At 47.8% G+C, this 21,417-nt stretch overlaps 1 protein-coding gene across 1 annotated transcript; it reads left to right on the top strand.

Moving 5' to 3' along the window:
- Nucleotides 1–6,187: 6,187 nt before the first annotated feature.
- Nucleotides 6,188–11,345, top strand: LOC115586542 (putative proline-rich protein 21). Its single transcript, XM_030425686.1, has 2 exons — nt 6,188–7,132; nt 11,313–11,345. Exons 1-2 carry the CDS (start codon nt 6,188–6,190, stop codon nt 11,343–11,345), a joined length of 978 nt encoding a protein of 325 aa, XP_030281546.1.
- Nucleotides 11,346–21,417: the final 10,072 nt, after the last annotated feature.

Below are 21,417 nucleotides of genomic sequence, written 5' to 3'. Positions count from 1 at the left end.
TTCCTATAAATAACCACCTAACCCTCTTCTTTGCTCTCGTATTCTGCCAGAAACAAGATCACGTTACATCGCCTCGAGCACATCCAAACTTTTGTACGAGCAACATCAGCCTCTACTTACCTCATCATGGACTTCGTATCACTATCCCTGTCGGACGATGATCTTTTCAGACGAGATCAGGATCAAGATTCATCAGAAGCCTGCAACTTCCCCGTCACCTCCATACCCGAGACCCTGATTTCAGTGGCCCAAAAGCTGTCTAGGAAGCGAGCGTGTTCGAAGAGCACCAACTCTGTCTCATCCATGGTTTGTATCCCACCTGGTTCATCTCTCCTTAACATTCAAGATAACCATAGTTCGCCTGACGACTCCTCTGTGTCTCCCAGCCCATCTCCTTCGGCAGCAAAGAGAGGACAAGGAAATTTGGGAATAGAACATTCACCAACTCCTTTGCCTCCGAAGATAAATCCTGCCTCCCTCCATCGTTCCACCAACACCGTCCGAACAACTCGCCGATCGATGCGTCTCCACGATCCGATGAGATCCCCCGACTGCCCTTCATCTTCTACAATCAAAGATTGGACAGTGGCCACTCTCCAGAAAACTTTAAAGGACAAACTTTTCTCCACACTCATGTTAGCTTGATCTGTCAACACCAGCTCTCTTCCGGGTGACGTCATCATATGCACCCCCACACGCCGTGACATTGACGCTCCTGTTAAAGGGACAGTACAATTAAATCCTACAGCTCAAAGACAACAGGAAGCTCAAAGACAACAGAAAGAGCGGCAGGTGTTGTTTCTGGACTTCCCTCTTCAAAGGTGTCGGCGTGTAGTTTGATAATAAAGGATACTGCGGAGGCAAGACTGGGTGGAAATAGAGCGATCTTTATTAAAACAAAATCTAACACCTTGAGTCTGGATCAGAAGCGGCCGTGTTCTGATATTATCAAATCTGTGGACAAAACAATGCCAAAATGCTTTGCCCTCTGCTCCATCAAAACCTCAGCCTTTGCTCTTACGAGGTTTTTCCAAGTGCCACACCCCTTCGCTGGTGTGTGGGGACTTATTAGAGCCTATTTTCCATAACCACCCACTTCTCCTAATTGGTCACTTCGATAGATTAAAGGTTCATCTATCCAATGGAAAAGAAAAGAAGGATGGGTCTGCCTCACATCCCCTATGAAATAACTCTTGTGGGGGTTACCTAACTTTGCTGATGTCAGCTAAAGTAGACAGGATGGTCTCTCTTAAACTTAGATGACAATGTATAGTTGAGACAGCTCCAAACCTCTGGTGTGGGCTCTTTCCTGTAGCTTATCTCTGATGCCCACCTCAGGGCTGATCAGGGCTCCTGGGCCTGGGGACGCTTATCCTGTCGTATTCCCACCCATGTCTACCGGGGAGCATCTGGTCCTATCCCATCCTGTCATCCCTCTTTTCACTATTGTCTTGGAGCCCAGGCTGTGTAAGCAAAACACAGACACTACACAACTCTAGGACCCCTGGAGCTGTGAGCCTCACTCTGTCTGCACTCTTTAACTCAAATGAGGAGGAACAATTAGTCATCATTCAATCTACACTAAGTAAACTCGAAAATCAGAATGTTTTGCCATCCAGATACCTCACAGGAAAAGAGGAGACAGAGATCCTCAGCCAGATCAAATGACTCTAGGGTTTCTGCTACCACCTCTTGTCATCACTCCACTCCAGAGGGAGCGCCCGGAGGGATTCAGGACCCTCCAACTCCAATCAGGATTTTCATCATCGGCACCAGCAGCCTACAACATCAAGGGTAAATGTCATGGCGCCCACTGCCATCCAGTTCCAGCCATCACAACAGCCAATCTTTGCGGGGGAACCTGGCACCAGGAGGACGGGATCTTCAACGTTTAGTTTTATTTTTCTTTCATAATAAATCATTTAAACGCATCTTGTTGACAGTGTGGTCCTTGCCAGTGATTAAAAAGTTATTTAAATCAAACTTATAAAGCAGCTTCAACAGAGTGATGAGAACACAGAGATGCATCATCACCTCACATTGATGCAAACCACAAAATCTACTGAGAGGAAAACAAAGATCTGACTGGTTTTTATTCACCTGCTCAATTCTACTCAGTCAGTAATACGTCTCTGTCTACTGGACGTGTTTTAAACAGCCAGAACCATTAAAACACTGTTCAATTCTTCCCTACAACAGGAGACACTGATTAAAATGTTCCTCTTTAATTAAAATCATTATGTTCAGTCATTTCAGACCTCGCTGACGTCGTAACGAAGCCTTAACGGTTTTGTGGGAGCGTTGTGACAGATGCTGCTGCTGCTGCTGCTGCTGCTGCTGATCTCTCGGGAGGAGCTCTGCAGACGGAGAGACGGAGCTTTAAAGAGGAAAATAGTCTGTCAGGAGGTTTATTTCCATCAGAACCAACCACCGAACGAGGGAGGTCATTCTGTCGAGAGGGAAAAATATAAAAAGGTATCAACATGGGCCGCAGATAAAATGAGTTTAAAATTAAAATATCTCATTCTGGCAGGTAGGTGACACAACAGTGGAGGAGCAGAGGGATTAAAGTGCTAATGAAGTTTTTATAGTCCGTTAACCAGCTGACAGGACGAGCTGCAGGAGTCTGCTGCGCTACTGCTGTTTAACACCTTCAGATGATGTCACTGCGTCTCAACTGTGTGCAGTTACACAGCTGAGGAGAATCGCATCATGAGAGCAATGACATACTGAACTCCAGGACTCTGCAGCCGCGCTAACAGCTACGTGACACTGTGCTTCGGCATGCTAACACAGTCTCAGAGACAACAGCGTAAACGCTCAGGCGATCCCTGGACTTTATCGTTCACATCATCAGGCTGAAACTTCAGTGTGTCCACAGCTAACTCCTGGAAGTGACGCTAAACACAGACGGATGATGGTAAACAGTCTGCTGCTAAACTTTAGCACGTTAGCTTTGTGACTGTGAGCGGCGAGCAGAGCCAGAACATCTTCACGTTACTGTGAACTGAGGATTTACTTGGACCGAACAGACGTGACTGTGGAGACGAACAAACACTGTTCTGGTGACTCTGACTCAGTTTGAATGAAGTGAGTTTGACAATCCCTGCTGGGAAAAACAGCAAGACCAGCATATGTTGTGTTAGCATCCCAGCATTAATGGGACCTTGCTGGTGGTCCAGCTTCATCATGCTGGTCCACCAGCTAAACCAGCACCAAACCAGCACTAACCAGCACAGACGGATGATGAAGCGATGAAGCTCGTCTTACTTCAGCATCTCTGCAACACAGAACAGAGACATCATCGCTGCTTCTTCTTCTCTGTTTATAATGTCAGTTCATTTTCTAACGTTGTAAATCAAGGTTCTGGTCACATCTAACAAGTTGCTCCTTTAAAATATCTAAAAATGCTGAAACACTGCCCGTCTGGCCCCACAACCTCTGTCAGTTCCTGGAAAAAAATGTTCTGTCAAACATAATTACATTTCCTTCTAAATGCACCTGACAAAATACATTAGTGTCCTGTGAATGTACTCTCTAGCGGACTGGACGGGCCGACTCTGGAGGATGCTGTCCTCTCTCTGATCTCACGTGGACGGATGTGTAACGAACACACTCTGTCATCCAAGTCTTTTTTTTTTTGTTGCTAATCTAATTGTAAATTCTTCAGTTCGTCTCCTCTTCTGCAGCGACAACACAGGCTGGTAATGAGCCTCGTGTCGGTCCCTCTCGGCCCGCCACTCTTAACAACGAGCTAACGAACTCAGAGAATTATTATTGGTAACTAAATAATTAAGTCCTCACAGCCAGCGAGATGTAAGATGAACACAGGCGCTCCTCCGAGCACATCAGAGACTCTCCGGTCTTCAGAAGCTCCTAAAAACTCAGCTCACCTCCCTCCGGACGGGACTGAACTCTTATTAAATGTGAAGTATTTCTCTTCATTAACTCTGAGACACCAACTCACGCCTCGCTTCTGAATGTCATCATCTTCGGTGCAGTAAAACAGCTGCCACACATTTAAATGTTGGACTGGATGTATTCTCTTGACTCCGGCACACGATGATCGCTGCTTGCGTAAAACCCCTTGACCTTTATTCTGAAAGCGGCAGACTTCCTCTTCAGTTGAAAAGCGGTCGTCCCATCTGAGAGTCTGAGAGTCTGCGTCTGGTTTCTTATCACTTCCTGTTAGTCCTCCTCCAGAACAAACAAACAAGGACGGATCTCTGCGTGTGTCGCTGGCAGAAAACATCTCTGACAACATGAAGCTCATTTATTCAAATCGCTCCTCTGAATGATGAGATTAGATATTAAATTTTGCATCCAGCTTCACCTCTCTGCGTGTTTGTGACAACATGTTCTGCACACCTGTCGGTTGTTTGATCCCACATCATGAGATCACCATGGTAACCAGCCCTGCTCAGTGAGGAGAAGGGGAGGAGTCCTGCAGGTCCAGAGATACGAGCCACTCGTCCTCCTGAGCTCATCACGTCTACAGAGTCTGCACATCAGCTGACTCAGCACTTATTCAGTTTAATTTCTCATAACGACAAGATAAAAATAATCAGAACTTTAAACCAGTGAAACATGAAGCGCCGCTAAAAACAATCAGGGTTTAACAGTGAGAACATCAGAGCTGCTCCGACGAAGACAGGGTGATTAAACTGTTGATTAGCTGGAAAACAACGAGGAAAATACGTTTTTGTCACACCGCGGTGAGGTTTGTCCTGTCTTGGGTTTTTTGTTTTGTGAATTTCACATTTTATTTTGAAAAGTAACTCTCCTCTCGTTTCAGGTCACTTGCCCTTCCTCTTGTGTCACCGGTCTGGCGTCTTCCCTGATCACTTTGTTTTTCCCTGTCTTCGTTGCCAGAGTATTTCGTTCGTTCCGTCGAGTACATCCAGCCTTGATCACAGCCTTGTCGTTTCAAAGAAAGTTAAGTTTTGCCAAGTTTTGTTTTTGCATATAGTTTTCCTCTGTTGTAGAGTGATTTTGATTTTGATTACATTTTGGTTAGAGATTTGTTTTGTTGGTCAGTTTAAGTTTTATAGCGTTTGCTTTTCCTCCTGTTGGAGCGTTTTCTGTTCTTTAAAGTTTTTCAGCCTTATTCAGTGTAGAGATTTTCATAGCCTGTGTGTTTTCCTCATTTTTGAGTGACTTTTATCATAAGTTTTCATAGTGTCAAGTTTTCTAAGATTAGTGTAGACATCTCTTTTCCTCCTGCGGGAGCGTCTTTTGTTCCTTTTGTGTTGGTGTTTTGTTAGTTGTCCGTTGGACACTTAGTGTTTCTCAGCCTGTTTACTTATCACTCTGTCTACACTATATTAAAAATAAAGCCTGTCTTTACAACTGCCTTCCTGCATCTGAGTCCTCAATTTCTGCCTGAGTCTGACAGTTTTCTTGTTAGAATATGCTGTCTTTAAAGGGGCAGTTCACCCCAAAATCAAAACTTTATATCTTCCCTCTGACCTGTCAGGCTGCGGATCATCTAGATCGTTCTGGTGTGTGTGGTTGATGTTCGGAGCCGGAAACCTCGCTGAGCATCCTGAGAGTGACGGCTGTGATCGCCACAGGTGTGTTTCCGCCTGCAGGTACCGATGAGACGTCCAGATTTCAGGAGATATTAGAGTCTCATCCGAACGTGACATGAACAGAGCCGGGCTGCGTTCAGACTGACAGGTTTCATATTTACCAACTGCAGATTCTCCCTGAGGTGGATCAGCAGCAGACGTTGATGGATCAGTTGTGATCTGATGGAAACAGTCGGGTTTTATCATCCATCAACATCCAGACACACGAGGAGGCTAAAAACTGCTTCACCACGTCACCAGCAGCGTCTCACAGGGAGAATACATAACAAAACGGGGATGAAAAGAACGGATGGATATATTTTAGAAAACTGAAGATGAGGTGTAACATTTCAAAGCAACATGGGTGAATTATTGATCTGAATATATTCAAACTCTACAGAGGGATGTGAGGAAAGGTTTATGGTTCTGTCATTTCCTCTGGGCTTTGTCTGTTTTCTGGGTTTTTGTGGGGTTCTGTTGGCTCCTCAGCAGCCGGCAGCTCTGTTCCTGTTGTTTATCCACTCAGTATCATAAAGTACCCTGTGGTGGTCAAACTTCTAATAACTGAACCCCAGATTCTAAAGAGTTGTTTCTTGAAGAACCGTTATGAGAAGAGGATGCTCGAGGAACATTTGGGACTGAAAAGGTTCCTCGATGATCCTCTAGTTCCCCGAGTGTACCCTCCACCTGTGTTCCTCCACCTGTGTTCCTCCACCCCTGTTCCTCCACCCCTGTTCCTCCACCCCTTTTCCTCCACCCCTTTTCCTCCACCCCTGTTCCTCCACCCCTGTTCCTCCACCCCTGTTCCTCCACCCGTGTTCCTCCACCTCCCTCCACCCCTTTTCCTCCACCCCTGTTCCTCCACCCGTGTTCCTCCACCTGTGTTCCTCCACCCCTGTTCCTCCACCCGTGTTCCTCCACCTGTGTTCCTCCACCCCTGTTCCTCCACCCCTGTTCCTCCACCTCCCTCCACCTGTGTTCTTCCACCCCTGTTCCTCCACCTCCCTCCACCTGTGTTCCTCCACCTGTGTTCCTCCACCCCTGTTCCTCCACCCCTGTTCCTCCACCTCCCTCCACCTGTGTTCTTCCACCCCTGTTCCTCCACCTCCCTCCACCTGTGTTCCTCCACCTGTGTTCCTCCACCCCTGTTCCTCCACCCCTGTTCCTCCACCCCTTTTCCTCCACCCCTTTTCCTCCACCCCTGTTCCTCCACCCCTGTTCCTCCACCCCTGTTCCTCCACCCGTGTTCCTCCACCTCCCTCCACCCCTTTTCCTCCACCCCTGTTCCTCCACCCGTGTTCCTCCACCTGTGTTCCTCCACCCCTGTTCCTCCACCCGTGTTCCTCCACCTGTGTTCCTCCACCCCTGTTCCTCCACCCCTGTTCCTCCACCTCCCTCCACCTGTGTTCTTCCACCCCTGTTCCTCCACCTCCCTCCACCTGTGTTCCTCCACCCGTGTTCCTCCACCTGTGTTCCTCCACCCCTGTTCCTCCACCTGTGTTCCTCCACCCCTGTTCCTCCACCTGTGTTCCTCCACCCGTACCTCCCCCCTCGCCGGTGTGGTTTGTATTCTGCTGTGTGTCTGTTTGTTGCGTTGCTGCTGATCTTGAATCTCTTCCTGTCTGTTCGTCTCGTCTTCTGCATTCTCGTCCATTTTATCTGCTGCAGCACAGAAACAGTGAAAATGCTTAAAGACATAAAAGATCCAAAGAAAATATCTGAAACCGGTCGAGTTAAATTCAAGAGAACTGAAAAGATGTTCAACAATAATCATGATTCCACTCCACGTCTGTGTCTGTGTGTGCAGAGATCAGAGCCAGCGGACACGATTTATAAAAACACTCAGTTCTGTCTGGATGAACTTCCTCCGGTTTGGACGAGGACACAGCGAGCGGATCAGCGTGGAGGTAAAAGGCCTGAGGAGCTAACACACTTTGATGTCAGCGATCAGAGTGGGAGTGAAACTCTTCAATTAGGATTAGAAATACTCATCAACGCTGTCGATCAGCGCAGAACCCACAGATCTGTCCGTCCTCTCCTCCTTCATCCCTTCTTCCCCTCCTCCTCCTCCTCCTCCTCCTCTTAACACATCTGCTTCCTCTCTCCTGTCCTCATTTCCTTTTTTATCCTCTCGTCCTCCTTGTTTCTCCTCCTCTCTGTGAACAGTTTCATCTTTCAGCTCTCGCCTTCCTCCTCTTCTCTCCTCCTCCATTTCCCTTTCCATCCATTTCTCGTCTCATCTTCCTCTTCTTCTCTCCCCCTCATCTATCATTTCCTCTCCTCTGTTTCCCGTTCTCTCATCCTCTCCTTCCTTTTCTTCTCACCTGTACTGATTGTGTTCTGGCTCTACACGCCTTTTTTCCTCCCTCTCGCCCTTCACTTGACATTTTCCCCGTCTGTGTGAATGTAAAGGTTTATTTCAGCGGCTGATTGTTGGAATAAGAAGTTAAGATTGTTTCAGTGAGCTTCATGTTGTTCGTGTGGACGGCTCGTGTGTCCTGAGTCCGGCTGGACCTCGGCACCAGTTCTGGTTCTTTCTCTGGTCCGTCTTTGTGGTGGTTTTGTGTCTATTCGTCAGTTTGTCTCTTGGAGGTGATTTTGCAACTCTGAGGTGAACGAGTTTTGTGTATTTGTTGTTGTTTTGCATCCTTTTCTGTTAGTTTGTGTCTCTTTCTGAGTCTTTTGTGTCTCTCTGCCTGCTCTTGTCCAGATAAATCATGTGTCACACGTTCTTAGCGACAGAAGAAGTCGTATGCAGTGAGCGGCAGAGCGTCATAGTTCACATTACCTACAGGAGGTTCAGACAGGTTCTTGCGGTCTAATCGGTGCAGGTACTCTTCTGCAGTGATTCATCGTACACTCTCTTCCTGTAAATGATGACCTTTCCACGTCAATGTGAACAAAGTGCTCTGGAGGGGAAGATTGCTGCGGGAGAAAATGTTGTTCTCCTGGTTGTTTGGGAGTGATTTTCCTCCTGCTGCTGATGAGACCCCCTCCAGGTTTCTGCTGTATGAATGTGACTGATTTCACAGTTGACGTAATCATCGAGCACCAAACCTCCCCGGCGCCCCGGGTGGGTCGCTGCAGCGCTTCACGGAGGCACCGCGGCTCCTGCTGCGCTAAATGTGCGAGTGTGACCCAAAATAACAAAGAGAAAGATAAAGGAGGAGCTGTGGGAGGTGCTGATGGGTGTGTGTGTGCAGGAGGAGGGTGGAGACCCAGCGGGGGGTCGTCACGGCGCTCCAGCATCAAGCAGTAATTAAATTGTGTTTCTGTGTTAAACTGTGTCAAAGATAACGCTCCGTCCATGTGTGACAATAATTATGCTCCTTTGATGTGTGTGTTCACGCTGCGCTGCGTTCATGAACTCTGCATGTTCTGTAGCGCGCTCGTCTCTGCAGGAGGGAGCAGCTTCACGCTCTGATCGCCATCAGCCATTTTAACAAGGCCGCAAAAACGTGTTTAATTTATATCATCTGAGGAGCGCTGCAACAAAACTGGAGAAAAACTGATGCTGATGAGCGAACACATGCTGTTACTGCACGCTGTTGGGTTTACTGTAGCGCTCTGTGTGCCGCGCTCTCTAAAAGTCCACAGGAAGATCGTGGATCGTTCCTCCGCTGCTCGCTCGCTGCCGCTTTCTTTCAGAATTGATTTATAAGTGTGTTGATGCTTCTTTCTGCCATTGGGACTCTAAACTGTGGAACAGTTCCTACGACTGCAAACTCCCATGGTACTCTGAAAAAGAACACGAGTATCTTACTGGATCATGTTTTATGTAATATGTTTGTATCATTATGTAATAGATTATTAATAGATTATTTGTTCTGTCTGCTTATTTTTCTGATTTATTGCAGTTGTTGTCTGTTGAAGCCTGTTAGTGCCTCATGTTTTATCCTTTGGACTGCCGCTTTGCATGAAAGCTGATATATTTATACAGTTGTTGTGGTTGTTGATATGGTTGTTATTATCACCTGGCTGCAGTGACAGAGAGGAACACAGACGAGAGGTTTACGCCTCCTTTCAATCACTGATCAGCTGTGTGGAGTTAGTTGGCTGCAGAGTCGGACCGCCTCAGCACAGTTCACCTCAGAGCCGTCTGATCTAGAACAGCTTCCCCGTCCACGCTCACCCTCCAGACTGAAGCAGCAGCTCGGTGACAGCGGCTGTTTTCTGTGTATGAATGCTGGAGGAGTTACCTTTGTGTCCGTCGGGCGATTCATTCATTGACCTTCGCTGTCAGCGGCGCTCTCTCTCTCTGTACCGACCTCACACATGCACCGAGGTTAAGGCAGCAGCTCACTCCATCACTCGCTGCTCTGAGTACCTTCCTTCATCAAACTGGGGCCACCACCCCGGATTTTCAACTAAAAGCTCCCTGAGAGAGTTTGCAGAGAGTTCTCAGATCTTAAGCTCGTTTTTAGCAAAAGGTCATCTCGGGTTTGGCAGCAGAAGTCTGAGGACACGCAGGAAACCTTGGAACTGCTCCTTTTTCTCTATTTTCTGCTTAACCTTCAGAATAAAATCATAATTAGGGCCAAACCCCTTCTTACTTGTCAGGCTCTGTGGTTGAAGGCTTTCAGATCTTTAACTGGAGATTTTGTGCTGGTGGTGTGAGGTTTGATCTCTCTGCTGCAGGGAGGAGTCCGTCATCGTCTGCAGCGCCCGGACTGCAGAGGTGGTCGATATCTATACGTATGCGATGCTGCTGTCCCCCGTGCTCTGCTGCACACGCAATCATTTCGAACGCTGCTTTGAAATATTTACCTCAAATATGAAGAAGATAATCATCCTGCCTGTAAGTCTTTCCATTTCATAAAGTCATCAATAAATCATCACGTCTGAGCTCAGGTCAACCTAATGGTGTTAACATTTAATATATTTATCATTATGCAGCCAGGATGTACAATAAATGATAGTTATGATTGTTTATAACTGTCAGATTCTGTGTGGATGCTGAAAGAGGCAGAACCTTTCCTCCCACCGCAGCTCTGCACTGCAAAGCTCAACACTGGACTGACATTAAGATTTGAGCTTTGCTAATTTCATATTTTGTGATTAAAAAACAGCCGAACTCATCTTCCAGTTATGACTGTACTCCAGGAAGCAGATCATAAAAGATGAACTGTGAGAACAGAAACAGTCCAGACTGAACAGAAACATGAGAACTGGTCGCATCTCATGCTCACATCTGTGCAGCGGTATTTTAAAGTCCTCTGACAAACTCAAAGCTCCAGGCGCAATTTGTCTGGCTGCTTTTGATAACCTGTCAGAGCGAGAACATTTTGTCCTCCTCGGTCCAAATCCAAAGCACCGCCCGTCCTCCACTCTGACCACAACAACCACACCTTTCCCCAAGATCAAAGTTTCAGTCCATTTAGCTCAGAGTCGCCGGGAGAAGTTACGTAAATGACTCCAGTCGCCAGGAATTTTTAAAGTTAAGACCCCTTGGAGAATATTCTCAGAAAGTCTGAGCTCAGCCGCTGGTGAAGCTTTTCAGCAAAGGTGAAGTGAGGCCGCACAACACGGAGGAGCTGCTGCTCTGTGTGTCTCTTCTCTGCTCACACTGACATTTTCCACTTCTTCTATTTGCATTTTTTAACAATCATGCCCCGCAGGACTGAAACATGATTCATGGCACTAATAAGGATGAGAGCTCCTGCTTGCTCGTCAGGCTCTCGGTGCTGCTGGTTGCAGCCTGAGGTGAGTTGTGAGGTTTGATGTTTGAGTTCGTCCCTGCAGACCGTCAGCGGCGTCTGGACTCTGAACGTGTGAACGTAGCGCACGAACACGCTGGTTTGTGAATATTTAAATATTCACAGAAACTGTGAAACTGTTCACATGTGAAACACCATGCAGCAGTGGTTCTGTCTGATTACTGTTTTGTTGTGAGTTGGCAAGAAATTATTGATAATATCTTTTTAATAATCAAGAAGGAAAGTCACAATCCCTGGACAGTCATGTGTGAGTTGTTTTTACTGTCTTCTGTAACGATGTTTGCCAGCAGGCATTATGATAATTAGGAAAAGTAAATACACAAATGAATACATTGCCTTTATATGCATAAATAAAGATTGCTGTTCTGTGTTTTTGGGGAGTTGTTGTCGTGTTCAAACAAAGTCAATGATGAAAATATGCAATTAGACTCATATCTGCGTCTGTGCACTCGGTGCGAATGAGGCGCTGCGTTTGAAGCGACGACGCGAAAGTCATGAGTTGCAAATATTGAACTCAGGTGAAACTGTGTTACCAAAGCCGTTCACACTGACGTCATGATGATAATGTTGCAGATTTCCTGACATTCATAAATAATAATCACTGATGGCGGCTGTTTGCTGTACGACAACACATCTATCGTACTGAGACGGGACGGGAGCTGCCATGGAGGAACGTGAGTGAGAAAGTCAGGCTACCTTGTAAGTCATGGAAATATGTCTCAGCACAACACAGCTCGGACCAATCTGAGCTCCATCCAGGGAACAAGAGGTTGTTTCCTCGTCGTCAGGCCGACAGATCTGATGGAACGTGATCCATTCATTACAGCCAGATCACAGAGAGATCTCTTGGTGTTGGGTTCATACCGATGTGGTTCGCGGTCGGTCTGAACACGGCAGAACATGGCCTGTTATCAGGTATTCAATCAGCACCATATTAGGGCTGTAGCTGTGCACAATGAGACAGCAGCTGTGTTGGCGTTGCTACAGGACTCTCCCCAGCTGTAGCTCGCTATCATTAGCTCATTAGCAGTCGTCTCACCTAACGGACATCTCCGGCATTTTTCTCCCAGAGACGTGAGCTGACACTTCATCATTAATTCCTCTCTGTACTGAGACAGCAAGAAAATACCAACAAAGAAACACTGACAGGAACACATCGGTTGACTGGAAGCTGACTGTCAGTGAATCACAACACTAACAGTGGATCAAACTGTGCAGACGCAGCAGCGATCAAACCCCACACTCTGCAGGAGGGCCGGACTCTCAGAGTTTCCCTCCACAGAAATCTTTATTTCAAGATGTCCGCCTCAGTGTGTGTGTGTGTGTGTGTGTGTGTGTGTGTGTGTGTGTGTGTGTGTGATATATGAATATTTCATAGCAGCTTCTGAAGATGTCAGTATCTATTGGAACAAATATGGAAGCTCCTGTACCGCTCTAATCCCAAACTCACACTCCTGTCAAGGTGAAATCTGCACTTCACAGTCAAACTTCACGCTCCTAAAAAGCAACAAAAAGTTTAAAAGTTTCACATCGTGGAGACAAAATTATATCATCTGAGGGAGGAAACAACCCTCGCTGTCACATCTCCTCACTCTGAGCTTCAGGAAGGACAGAGATGTGAGTGTTTTACCCCCGTGACTGTTTTAAATAGTGGACAGAGCCACCTGAAGCCCATCGTTGGTTGGATTAGTGTCGCCATCTTGACTCAGGTGGAGCTGAGGCGAGCCTGGTTATTCAAACAAGCCCACCAACCTGGAAGCTACCAAGCTAGCTAAGGCTAACAAGCTGTCAGTGTTCACATGTAAAGATCAGCCCAGTCACTTCCTGCAGCGCAGCCAGAATACCTCGCATGTCAGCGCCACGATAAGGGACTGCCATCGAGAGGGAATGTGTCCACGTTCCTGCAGTGTCTTTTCTTTTCCCATCTCTTCTCTGTACGCACATGAACAGGAGATTTCAGCACCAGAGAGTGACGATAATCCAGTTTTTAATCCCATAAAGTTAAAAACACAATCTGCTCTCATCGACTCCTGTTTCACTAGCAAGGACCACACCTTCAACAAGATACGTTTAAACGATTTATTATGAAAGAAAGAGAAAACAAAACGTTGAAGATCTTGGTTCTTCGAGCTCTTCGAGTGCGTTGTGGGGAAGCTCTGTAGAGAATCCGCCGCCGCACTCGGGCAGCGACGGACCCCCTCATGGTCCTACGAAGGAGAGGAAAGAAAAGGAGAAACAGGGAGAGAGAAATTGGGTGGGGGGGAGGGGCGCTGAATACGAGAGCGAAGACGAGGAGAGGGTCAGGTGGTTATTTATAGGAATATCGGAAGTTGGCGCTGTTGAGGTGTGGTCCTGCTCCTGAAACTTCGCCATATAAGCTTCAATATTTATTTCCCCAGGGGCTCCAGCTGTCTCCTCCACGTCTGTCTGTTTGTCCAATTAACAACACAGAGATAGATTATGTGTCTGATATCTGAACTGAAATCCTCTGACTGCAGTCTCTGGTACGTCCACATTGGCTTCATGGTCTCATATCATGACTTCAAGCTGATATAAGACCCATGTAAGGTGTTTGTGCTGGTGACTGACAGTCAGAGAGACGTGAAACTCTCCATCAGTCCATCTGGTTCATTGATGCAAAATCAAAAAGTGCACAAACTGAAGGAGGAAGTGGTGCAAACTACTCAACGGCTACAATTCATCCAAACACTGAGCTGTAAATCCTGGTGAGCACACTGCTGCTGCTGCGGGGCTGAAATAAACACACCTGGCAGAAACCCAATAAAACTGCTTCACATCTCAGAGCTGTGTTCGACCCGCTGCAGCAGAGGCTGTAGGGATATTACAGTATATACAGACCAGACTAACAGAACAGGTCATAACTTTAACCTTCGGGATCATTAAATGATCCGAGCCTGCTGTTTCTCTGCTGAGGGAGACTGAAGGCATTTAGACTCCGACTCAGATTTGACTTTAACACCATCGAAACTTTCTGAATCCTGATCCTGATCAACATGGTCTCAGACTTCTGGACCCTACTGTTATTGATTTGTGTCCAGAACTTGTGAATTGTGGATTTGTTGGATTGAAACGTTGTGGGTGATTCAGTGTATTTGGACACCAACAGGGTTCACAGCAGAACGATGCTTTCACCATCGTTCTGCTGTGAAGGACATGATAACAAAACTAAAACCACAGTAAGGAGGATTTTCTTCTAAAAGCATGTGACTGCAGCCAGAAGCTCCTCGCCATCACACACACACACACACACACACACACACACACACACACACACACTTTACAATCCCTCCTGAGGGCACACACGCCGGGAGTGAAGAAACATCAACCCCTCTTCCTCTTCCTCTAACCTCAGAGCTGACATGCCGCGCTCCTTCCTGCTCTCCTGCTGCTCCTGCAAACTTCACAACAACAAAACTATGTTTGTCAAACACGTTTCATACAAACAGATCAGAAGATATCACAACAGAAACCTGAAGGGTCAGAAGGAAGACATTCAGACTGAATACTGATGTGTTGCATGGTAACAACGTGTGTGTGGTAAGACACAGAATATAAAGAGTTATTAATGTAGCTATTTACAAAGTTCACCATCTGCAGCTTCTCCTTGAACCGGCACCTTATCGTGGTGGAGGGGTTTGAGTACCTGAATGATCCTAAGAGCTATGTTGTCCGGGGCTTAATGCCCCTGGTAGGGTCTCCCAAGGCAAACAGGTCCTAGGTGACGGGTCAGACTAAGATCGGTTCAAAAGCCCCTAATGAAGAACACAGAGTAAGTTTACGTCGCCCAGATTGGTGTCACCAGGGCCCCACCCTGGAGCCAGGCCTGGGGCTCGCAGGCGAGCGCCTGGTGGCCGGGTCTTTGCCCACGGGACCCGACCGGGCGCAGCCCGAACGAGCGAAGTGGGCCCACCCTCCAGTGGGCTCAACACTCGCAGGAGGGTTCAGAAAGGGCCGGTGCAATGTGATTTGGGTGGCAGTCGTGGGCGGGGGCCCCGGCGACCCAATCCCCGGACACTGACTCTAGCCATGGGGACATGGAATGTCACCGCGCTGGGGGGGAAAGAACCTGAGCTGGTGCGGGAGGTTGAGCGGTACTGGCTAGAGATAGTCGGGCTCACCTCCACGCACAGTCTGGGCTCTGAAACCCAACTCCTTGAGAGAGGCTGGAGGGGTGTGATTGGGAGGAACGGCCTCCCTGATCTGGACCCAAGTGGTGTTTTGTTACTGGACTTCTGTGCTAGTCACAGTTTGTCCATAACAAACACCATGTTCAAGCATAAGGGTGTCCATATGTGCACGTGGCACCAGGACACCCTAGGCTGGAGGTCAATGATCGACTTTGTGGTCGTGTCATCTGACCTCCGGCCGTATCTCTTGGACACTCGGGTGAAGAGAGGGGCTGAGCTGTCAACTGATCACCACCTGGTGGTGAGTTGGATCCACTGGCAGGGGAGGAAGCTGGACAGACCTGGCAGACCCAAACGTATTGTGAGGGTCTGCTGGGAACGTCTGGCGGAACCCTCTGTCAGGGAGATCTTTAACTCCCACCTCCGGGAGAGCTTTGACCAGATCCCGAGGGAGGCTGGGGACATTGAGTCCGAATGGACCATGTTCGCCACTTCCATTGTTGACGCGGCTGTCCGGAGCTGTGGCCGTAAGGTCTCCGGTGCCTGTCGCGGCGGCAATCTCCGAACCCGGTGGTGGACTCCGTAAGTAAGGGATGCTGTCAAGCTAAAGAAGGAGTCCTATCGAGCCTGGTTTGCACGGGGGACTCCTTGAGGAAGTATCCGGGGAGAGGGAAGTCTGGGCGTCCCTGCTCCTCAGTGGCAAAGCACCGGGGGTGGATGAGATCCGCCCTGAGTACCTCAAGTCTCTGGATGTTGAGGGGCTGTCTTGGTTGACACGTCTCTGCAGCATTGCGTGGCAGTCGGGGACAGTGCCTCTGGACTGGCAGACCAGGGTGGTGGTCCCCCTATTCAAAAAGGAGGACCAGAGGGTGTGTTCCAACTATCGGGGGATCACACTCCTCAGCCTCCCTGGGAAAGTCTATTCCAGGGTACTGGAGAGGAGAATTCAGCTGATAGTCGAACCTCGGATTCAGGAGGAACAATGCGGTTTTCGTCCGGGCCGCGGAACACTGGACCAGCTCTATACCCTCCAGAGGGTGCTCGAGGGTTCATGGGAGTTTGCCCAACCAGTCCACATGTGTTTTGCGGACTTGGAGAAAGCATTCGACCGTGTCCCTTGTGGCATTCTGTGGGAGGTGCTCCGGGAGTACGGGGTCGGAGGCCCTCTGTTAAGAGCTGTATGGTCCCTGTACGACCGGAGCAGGAGCTTGGTTTGCATTGCTGGCAGTAAGTCAGACCTGTTCCCAGTGCATGTTGGACTCCGGCAGGGCTGCCCTTTGTCACCCGTTCGGTTCATTATCTTTATGGACAGAATTTCTAGGCGCAGCCATGGGCCGGAGGGGGTCTGGTTTAGGAGCCACTGGATTTCATCTCTGCTTTTCGCGGATGATGTGGTCTTGTTGGCTCCTTCGAACCAGGACCTCCAGCATGTCCTGGGGCGGTTTGCAGCCGAGTGTGAAGCGGCTGGGATGAGAATCAGCACCTCCAAATCCGAGGCCATGGTTCTCGACCGGAAAAAGGTGGCTTGCTCCCTCCAGGTGGGAGGAGAGTTCCTGCCTGAAGTGGAGGAGTTTAAGTATCTTGGGGTCTTGTTCACGAGTGAGGGAAGGATGGAGCGTGAGATTGACAGGCGGATCGGTGCAGCGGCCGCAGTAATGCGGGCGTTGTATCAGTCTGTCGTGGTGAAGAGAGCTGAGTCGAAAGGCGAGGCTCTCGATTTACCGGTCAATCTATGTTCCTACCCTCACCTATGGCCATGAACTTTGGGTCATTGGGATACAAGCGGCTGAAATGAGTTTCCTCCGCAGGGTGACGGGATGCTCCCTTAGAGATAGGGTGAAGAGCTCTGTCACCTGGGAGGAGCTCGGAGTAGAGCTGCTGCTCCTCCACATCGAGAGAAGCCAGCTGAGGTGGCTCGGGCATCTGTTTCGGATGCCCCCGGGACGCCTCCCTCTGGAGGTGTTCCTGGCATGTCCCGCCGGGAGGAGACCCCGAGGAAGAATATGTCACCCAGCTGGCCTGGGAACGCCCTGGGATCCTCCCGGAACAGCTGGAGGAAGTGTCCGGGGAGAGGGAAGTCTGGGCGTCCCTGCTCAGGCAGCTGCCCCCGCGACCCGGCCCCGGATAAGCGGACGAAAATGAATGGATGGACCATCTGCAGGTGTTTGGACACATCAACATGTCGACACGATGATGGCGCTGGATGACACGTCAGTTACATTTTAAACATGTCGCATGTTACAAAGACACTAAACAGTAACAATATAGGCTACTTCTTTGTCCCCGTGGAGAAAGTCCCCAGACTCTCTTAACAAATGTGTCAGTTTAGTGAGTTGTTGAGTTGGAGACACTTTATAAACTCTTTGAAACTCTGTCTCTGACTCATTCTGCATCATTTGGACCTTCTTGTTCATTCAGCAAATGTTCTACATGAACTTCTTCCTGTCTTTGTGCAGAAACATGGAGTCTGATGTTGGGTTTATTTCATAAAGAGCAGGAAGTGACATCAGATGGCAGGTGGTCACTCAGGTGCAGGTTAATCTGGTTGTAACACAGATAAAAACTTTAATTCAATGTGAACAGTTTTAATGAGATGAAAGACAGATGATTGATATATAAATAAAATGTGATCCGGCTACTTGTTGTTATATTTTAGTAACATTCTGCATGTTTCAGTCTTATTCTGTAACCTTTATTAGACTTTTTTAATATTATCATTTATCTTTATCAACTGGTATCCTTCAGTCAGAAAGAGAAAGTGGCTAAAATTGGAAGCATTATATTTTTCCTCAGTTTTGCATCATCGGTTTGAAGACGTGTCACCTCTGAAGCATCGCCGCCTCCGTCACACTCTCCGGGTCACACAAGTTCTGTTGGACCGAACTTCAGGCCTCCGTCAGCGCCGACGTTCAAGCTGACAGCGTGACAAATTTGGGCCAACTGAGGAGCCAAAAACACAGAGAGGTAGAGGAGGAGAGGTGTCATTCAGATGTGATGTGTGGGCACAAAGTAGGGCACGTCTGTCAACTTTAAAGCTGCTGCACTCTGAGGTTTAAGGCTCCGTTCATGCTCTGAAATACTGCTGACATGATGAAATACATTCCAAGTGCATCACTTTGGATTGTTTATTCTGTTCAGCACAGAAATACACATAAAATCTATTGTTCTGTGTTATTCCATACTGCTCTGGTTTCATGCTGAACACAGAACGGTGGTCCACGTCAGACGCTCGTTTGGATCCACCAACTTTTCATCACTTTTTCACTTCTCGGGTGTTTGTGTTGTGAAACGAGCTGCAACGACTCTCATTTGCATTCAGTTGATCTGTGAGTGATGGAAGTCTTTGTGGTCGTCAGGAGGAAGCCGACTGCTCCTGTCCACTCGTTAAATCAGCTGCTGTCGTCGCTAATGAACTCCACAGACTCGTCGTGAACACAAACGCTCGCTGTGTTCGTCCAGGTTTCCCCCGAGCAGACGCACTGGGGACACTTTTCAGATTGGAAGGCAGAAAATCTTGACTTAGAAAACGTCGTCTTCTGACTTGCAGCTGATTGCAGCATCAGTCCGTTTATTTGAAATGTAAATCCGTCTGTGATGTTTGATGGACCAAAGAGATCTCAGACATACAGCAGTCATGGAGCTCCCTCCAGGTTTCTGGATCCATGTAATTGTGACGTAAACCTTTATTCCACTAATAAGGACTGCAGGCTGAAAATAGCTCTGACTTTTCCAAATCTACTGATCCCTCGTGCTGCCTTCAGGTAACACGGCTTAATGTTTCAGATAATAAAAGACATCTTCTACCTTCTACCTGTTTCTATATTACAAAGTTCTTCATCGTTCCACATTAAACGGGCAGTAAACAAAATAAAACTCTTTTTCTACATCAGCCAAACAGCACTGAGTTAATCCAGCCTTCTTCCTCTGTGATGAAGCTGGACTCATGATAGATTTAATGACATGTTCAGGGTCTAAGCTGTAAACAGACAGAGAGGGAGACTGGAATGTGGAGAAAAGGCGTGTTAGTGTCTCGTATCTGCAGAGAGTTTCCGATTTTCTCTCTTTGTTGCTGCTCGGGACGCTTTACCAACCCAACATGTGTCTATTTGACGTCCTGGGAATGAGACGCAACAATCAACTGTCTTTGTGGTACGTTCAGGAACAGCTGGGACAAATCCTACTGATTCTACCTTTAACTTTAATAGTCTTTGAATTCTATTAATATGACGTGAGCTTCAGTTAGCTTTGAGCACAAATGTCCTTCAGAGGGAGACTTTTTACTCTGATACTCTGAGTACATGTCAGAGCCTGTAATCTATTACTTTACTGGAGTAAACAAGCTGGATCAGTACTTCTACTGTTACCAGTGAGCAAAGATTCAGGACTGAGGTTTGGTACTCTGGGTGCTGCTCCATGATGTCCAGAGACAAACTACCAAACCACTTCAAAAGTTTCTGCAGTTTGTCTGCTGACACCTTCCTGTCGGGTCGGACAGACGCTGAGCCGGCGCTGATCCGCTGCTGCTGGAAGGTTTATTACATGCAGCCGCTGATCCTCCACCCACAGCTACAGTCTGACATCTTCATCCGTCAGCATCAAACTGTCCACCTAACACACACACGCGCAGCGACACACTGTAGAGTGTAATGAGGTCCAAGGTGCAGCATTCAGCTGGTTTCACAGAGGTTTCACACAGTGTGACACTCCTCTGTTTACTCCCTAACGAGGAGACGGACAGGAAGCTGACACGGAAAGGTCAAAGTGTCAATTAAAAAGGTCGACGCCAGCAAAGTGACCTGCATGAAGAGCCGGGCTCTGTGTGTGTGTGTGTGTGTGTGTGTGTGTGTGTGTGTGTGTGTGTGTGTGTGTGTGTGTGTGGCGTAGCACCTACATTACGAAACGCTTGCAGCAATCTGATTCTGTGACGTCTTTAAAGCCTCGTGTCAGGTTCGTTATTCAGACACTGTGAAACACCCGCGGGTCAGTGTGACCCAGCGTGTGTTCCATCATCCAGAAGATGTCAGAAACACAAAGATCTCATTACAAACAACTGGGGAGAGAGATTTGGGTGTAATATGGTGAGAGGGAGTTTGTCATGTCTCATAGTTGCAGAGAAAGAAACATCAGCTGATCTTTACGATCCCACCTCGACGAGGATTCACTGATCTTTGCATCCATGTTTCTCTCTTTAGTTTTCTTCTGGTTTCTCTTCTGATCAAACAAACATATAATGTGTTAATCAGTCAGCTGTACAGGTGCTGCAATGTGGATTCTGATGTTTTTTTGATTAATTAACCATCAAGCAATCAGTTGCACCTCATTAACCATCGAGCCCGACCTTTAAACTTCACTCAGGGTCCACTTACAAGATTTTGTTCTTGAGTATTTTGTCTCGTTTCATAAGAAACTGAAAACTGAAGAACAGGAACACATAAACATTCACTTCTCAGTGAAAGCAAACACCACAAACTGTTCTGATCCTGACAATTGCATTATGGGTCGACAAGTCCAATATTAACCAAATGAAACGCTCCGGGACCGATTCAGTGTTTCCTGCGCGATAAAGTTATTAGAAAGAATCCGTCTTTCCAAACCCCATTTCCCGAGTGTGTGAGTCCTGCAGCTGTTCATCCATCACACTGTCTGCTCTTTACACCGTTCAAATCCTCCGTCACCATAGGACCACAGCCAGAACCGACACAGCCGATCAGATAGAGAGAGCTCTCACTTCTCTTATCTGTTTGCTGAAATTTAGCTTCTCACCTCCCTGCTGCTTCGATAACATCATTACATTGAAGTCGGAGCTGAAACCACTCACAGAGACGCGTAAAGAGTCTTAATGTTTCCTCTGATGTAATCTCAGCCTGCAGGCGGATGTCCTCTATTCGTCACACCGAAGCATCTGAACATTGATGGGAAGTCAGAGCCTCGAACCTCGTCTGGTGTCTGGCCCGACTGATGCTGCAGCTTCCTCACCGACAG

This window comes from Sparus aurata, chromosome 8 (assembly GCF_900880675.1).
Source record: "Sparus aurata chromosome 8, fSpaAur1.1, whole genome shotgun sequence".
Taxonomy (NCBI): Eukaryota; Metazoa; Chordata; class Actinopteri; order Spariformes; family Sparidae; genus Sparus; species Sparus aurata.
Note: the sequence above shows the minus strand (reverse complement) of the source record. Positions and strands in the feature narration are given on the sequence as shown.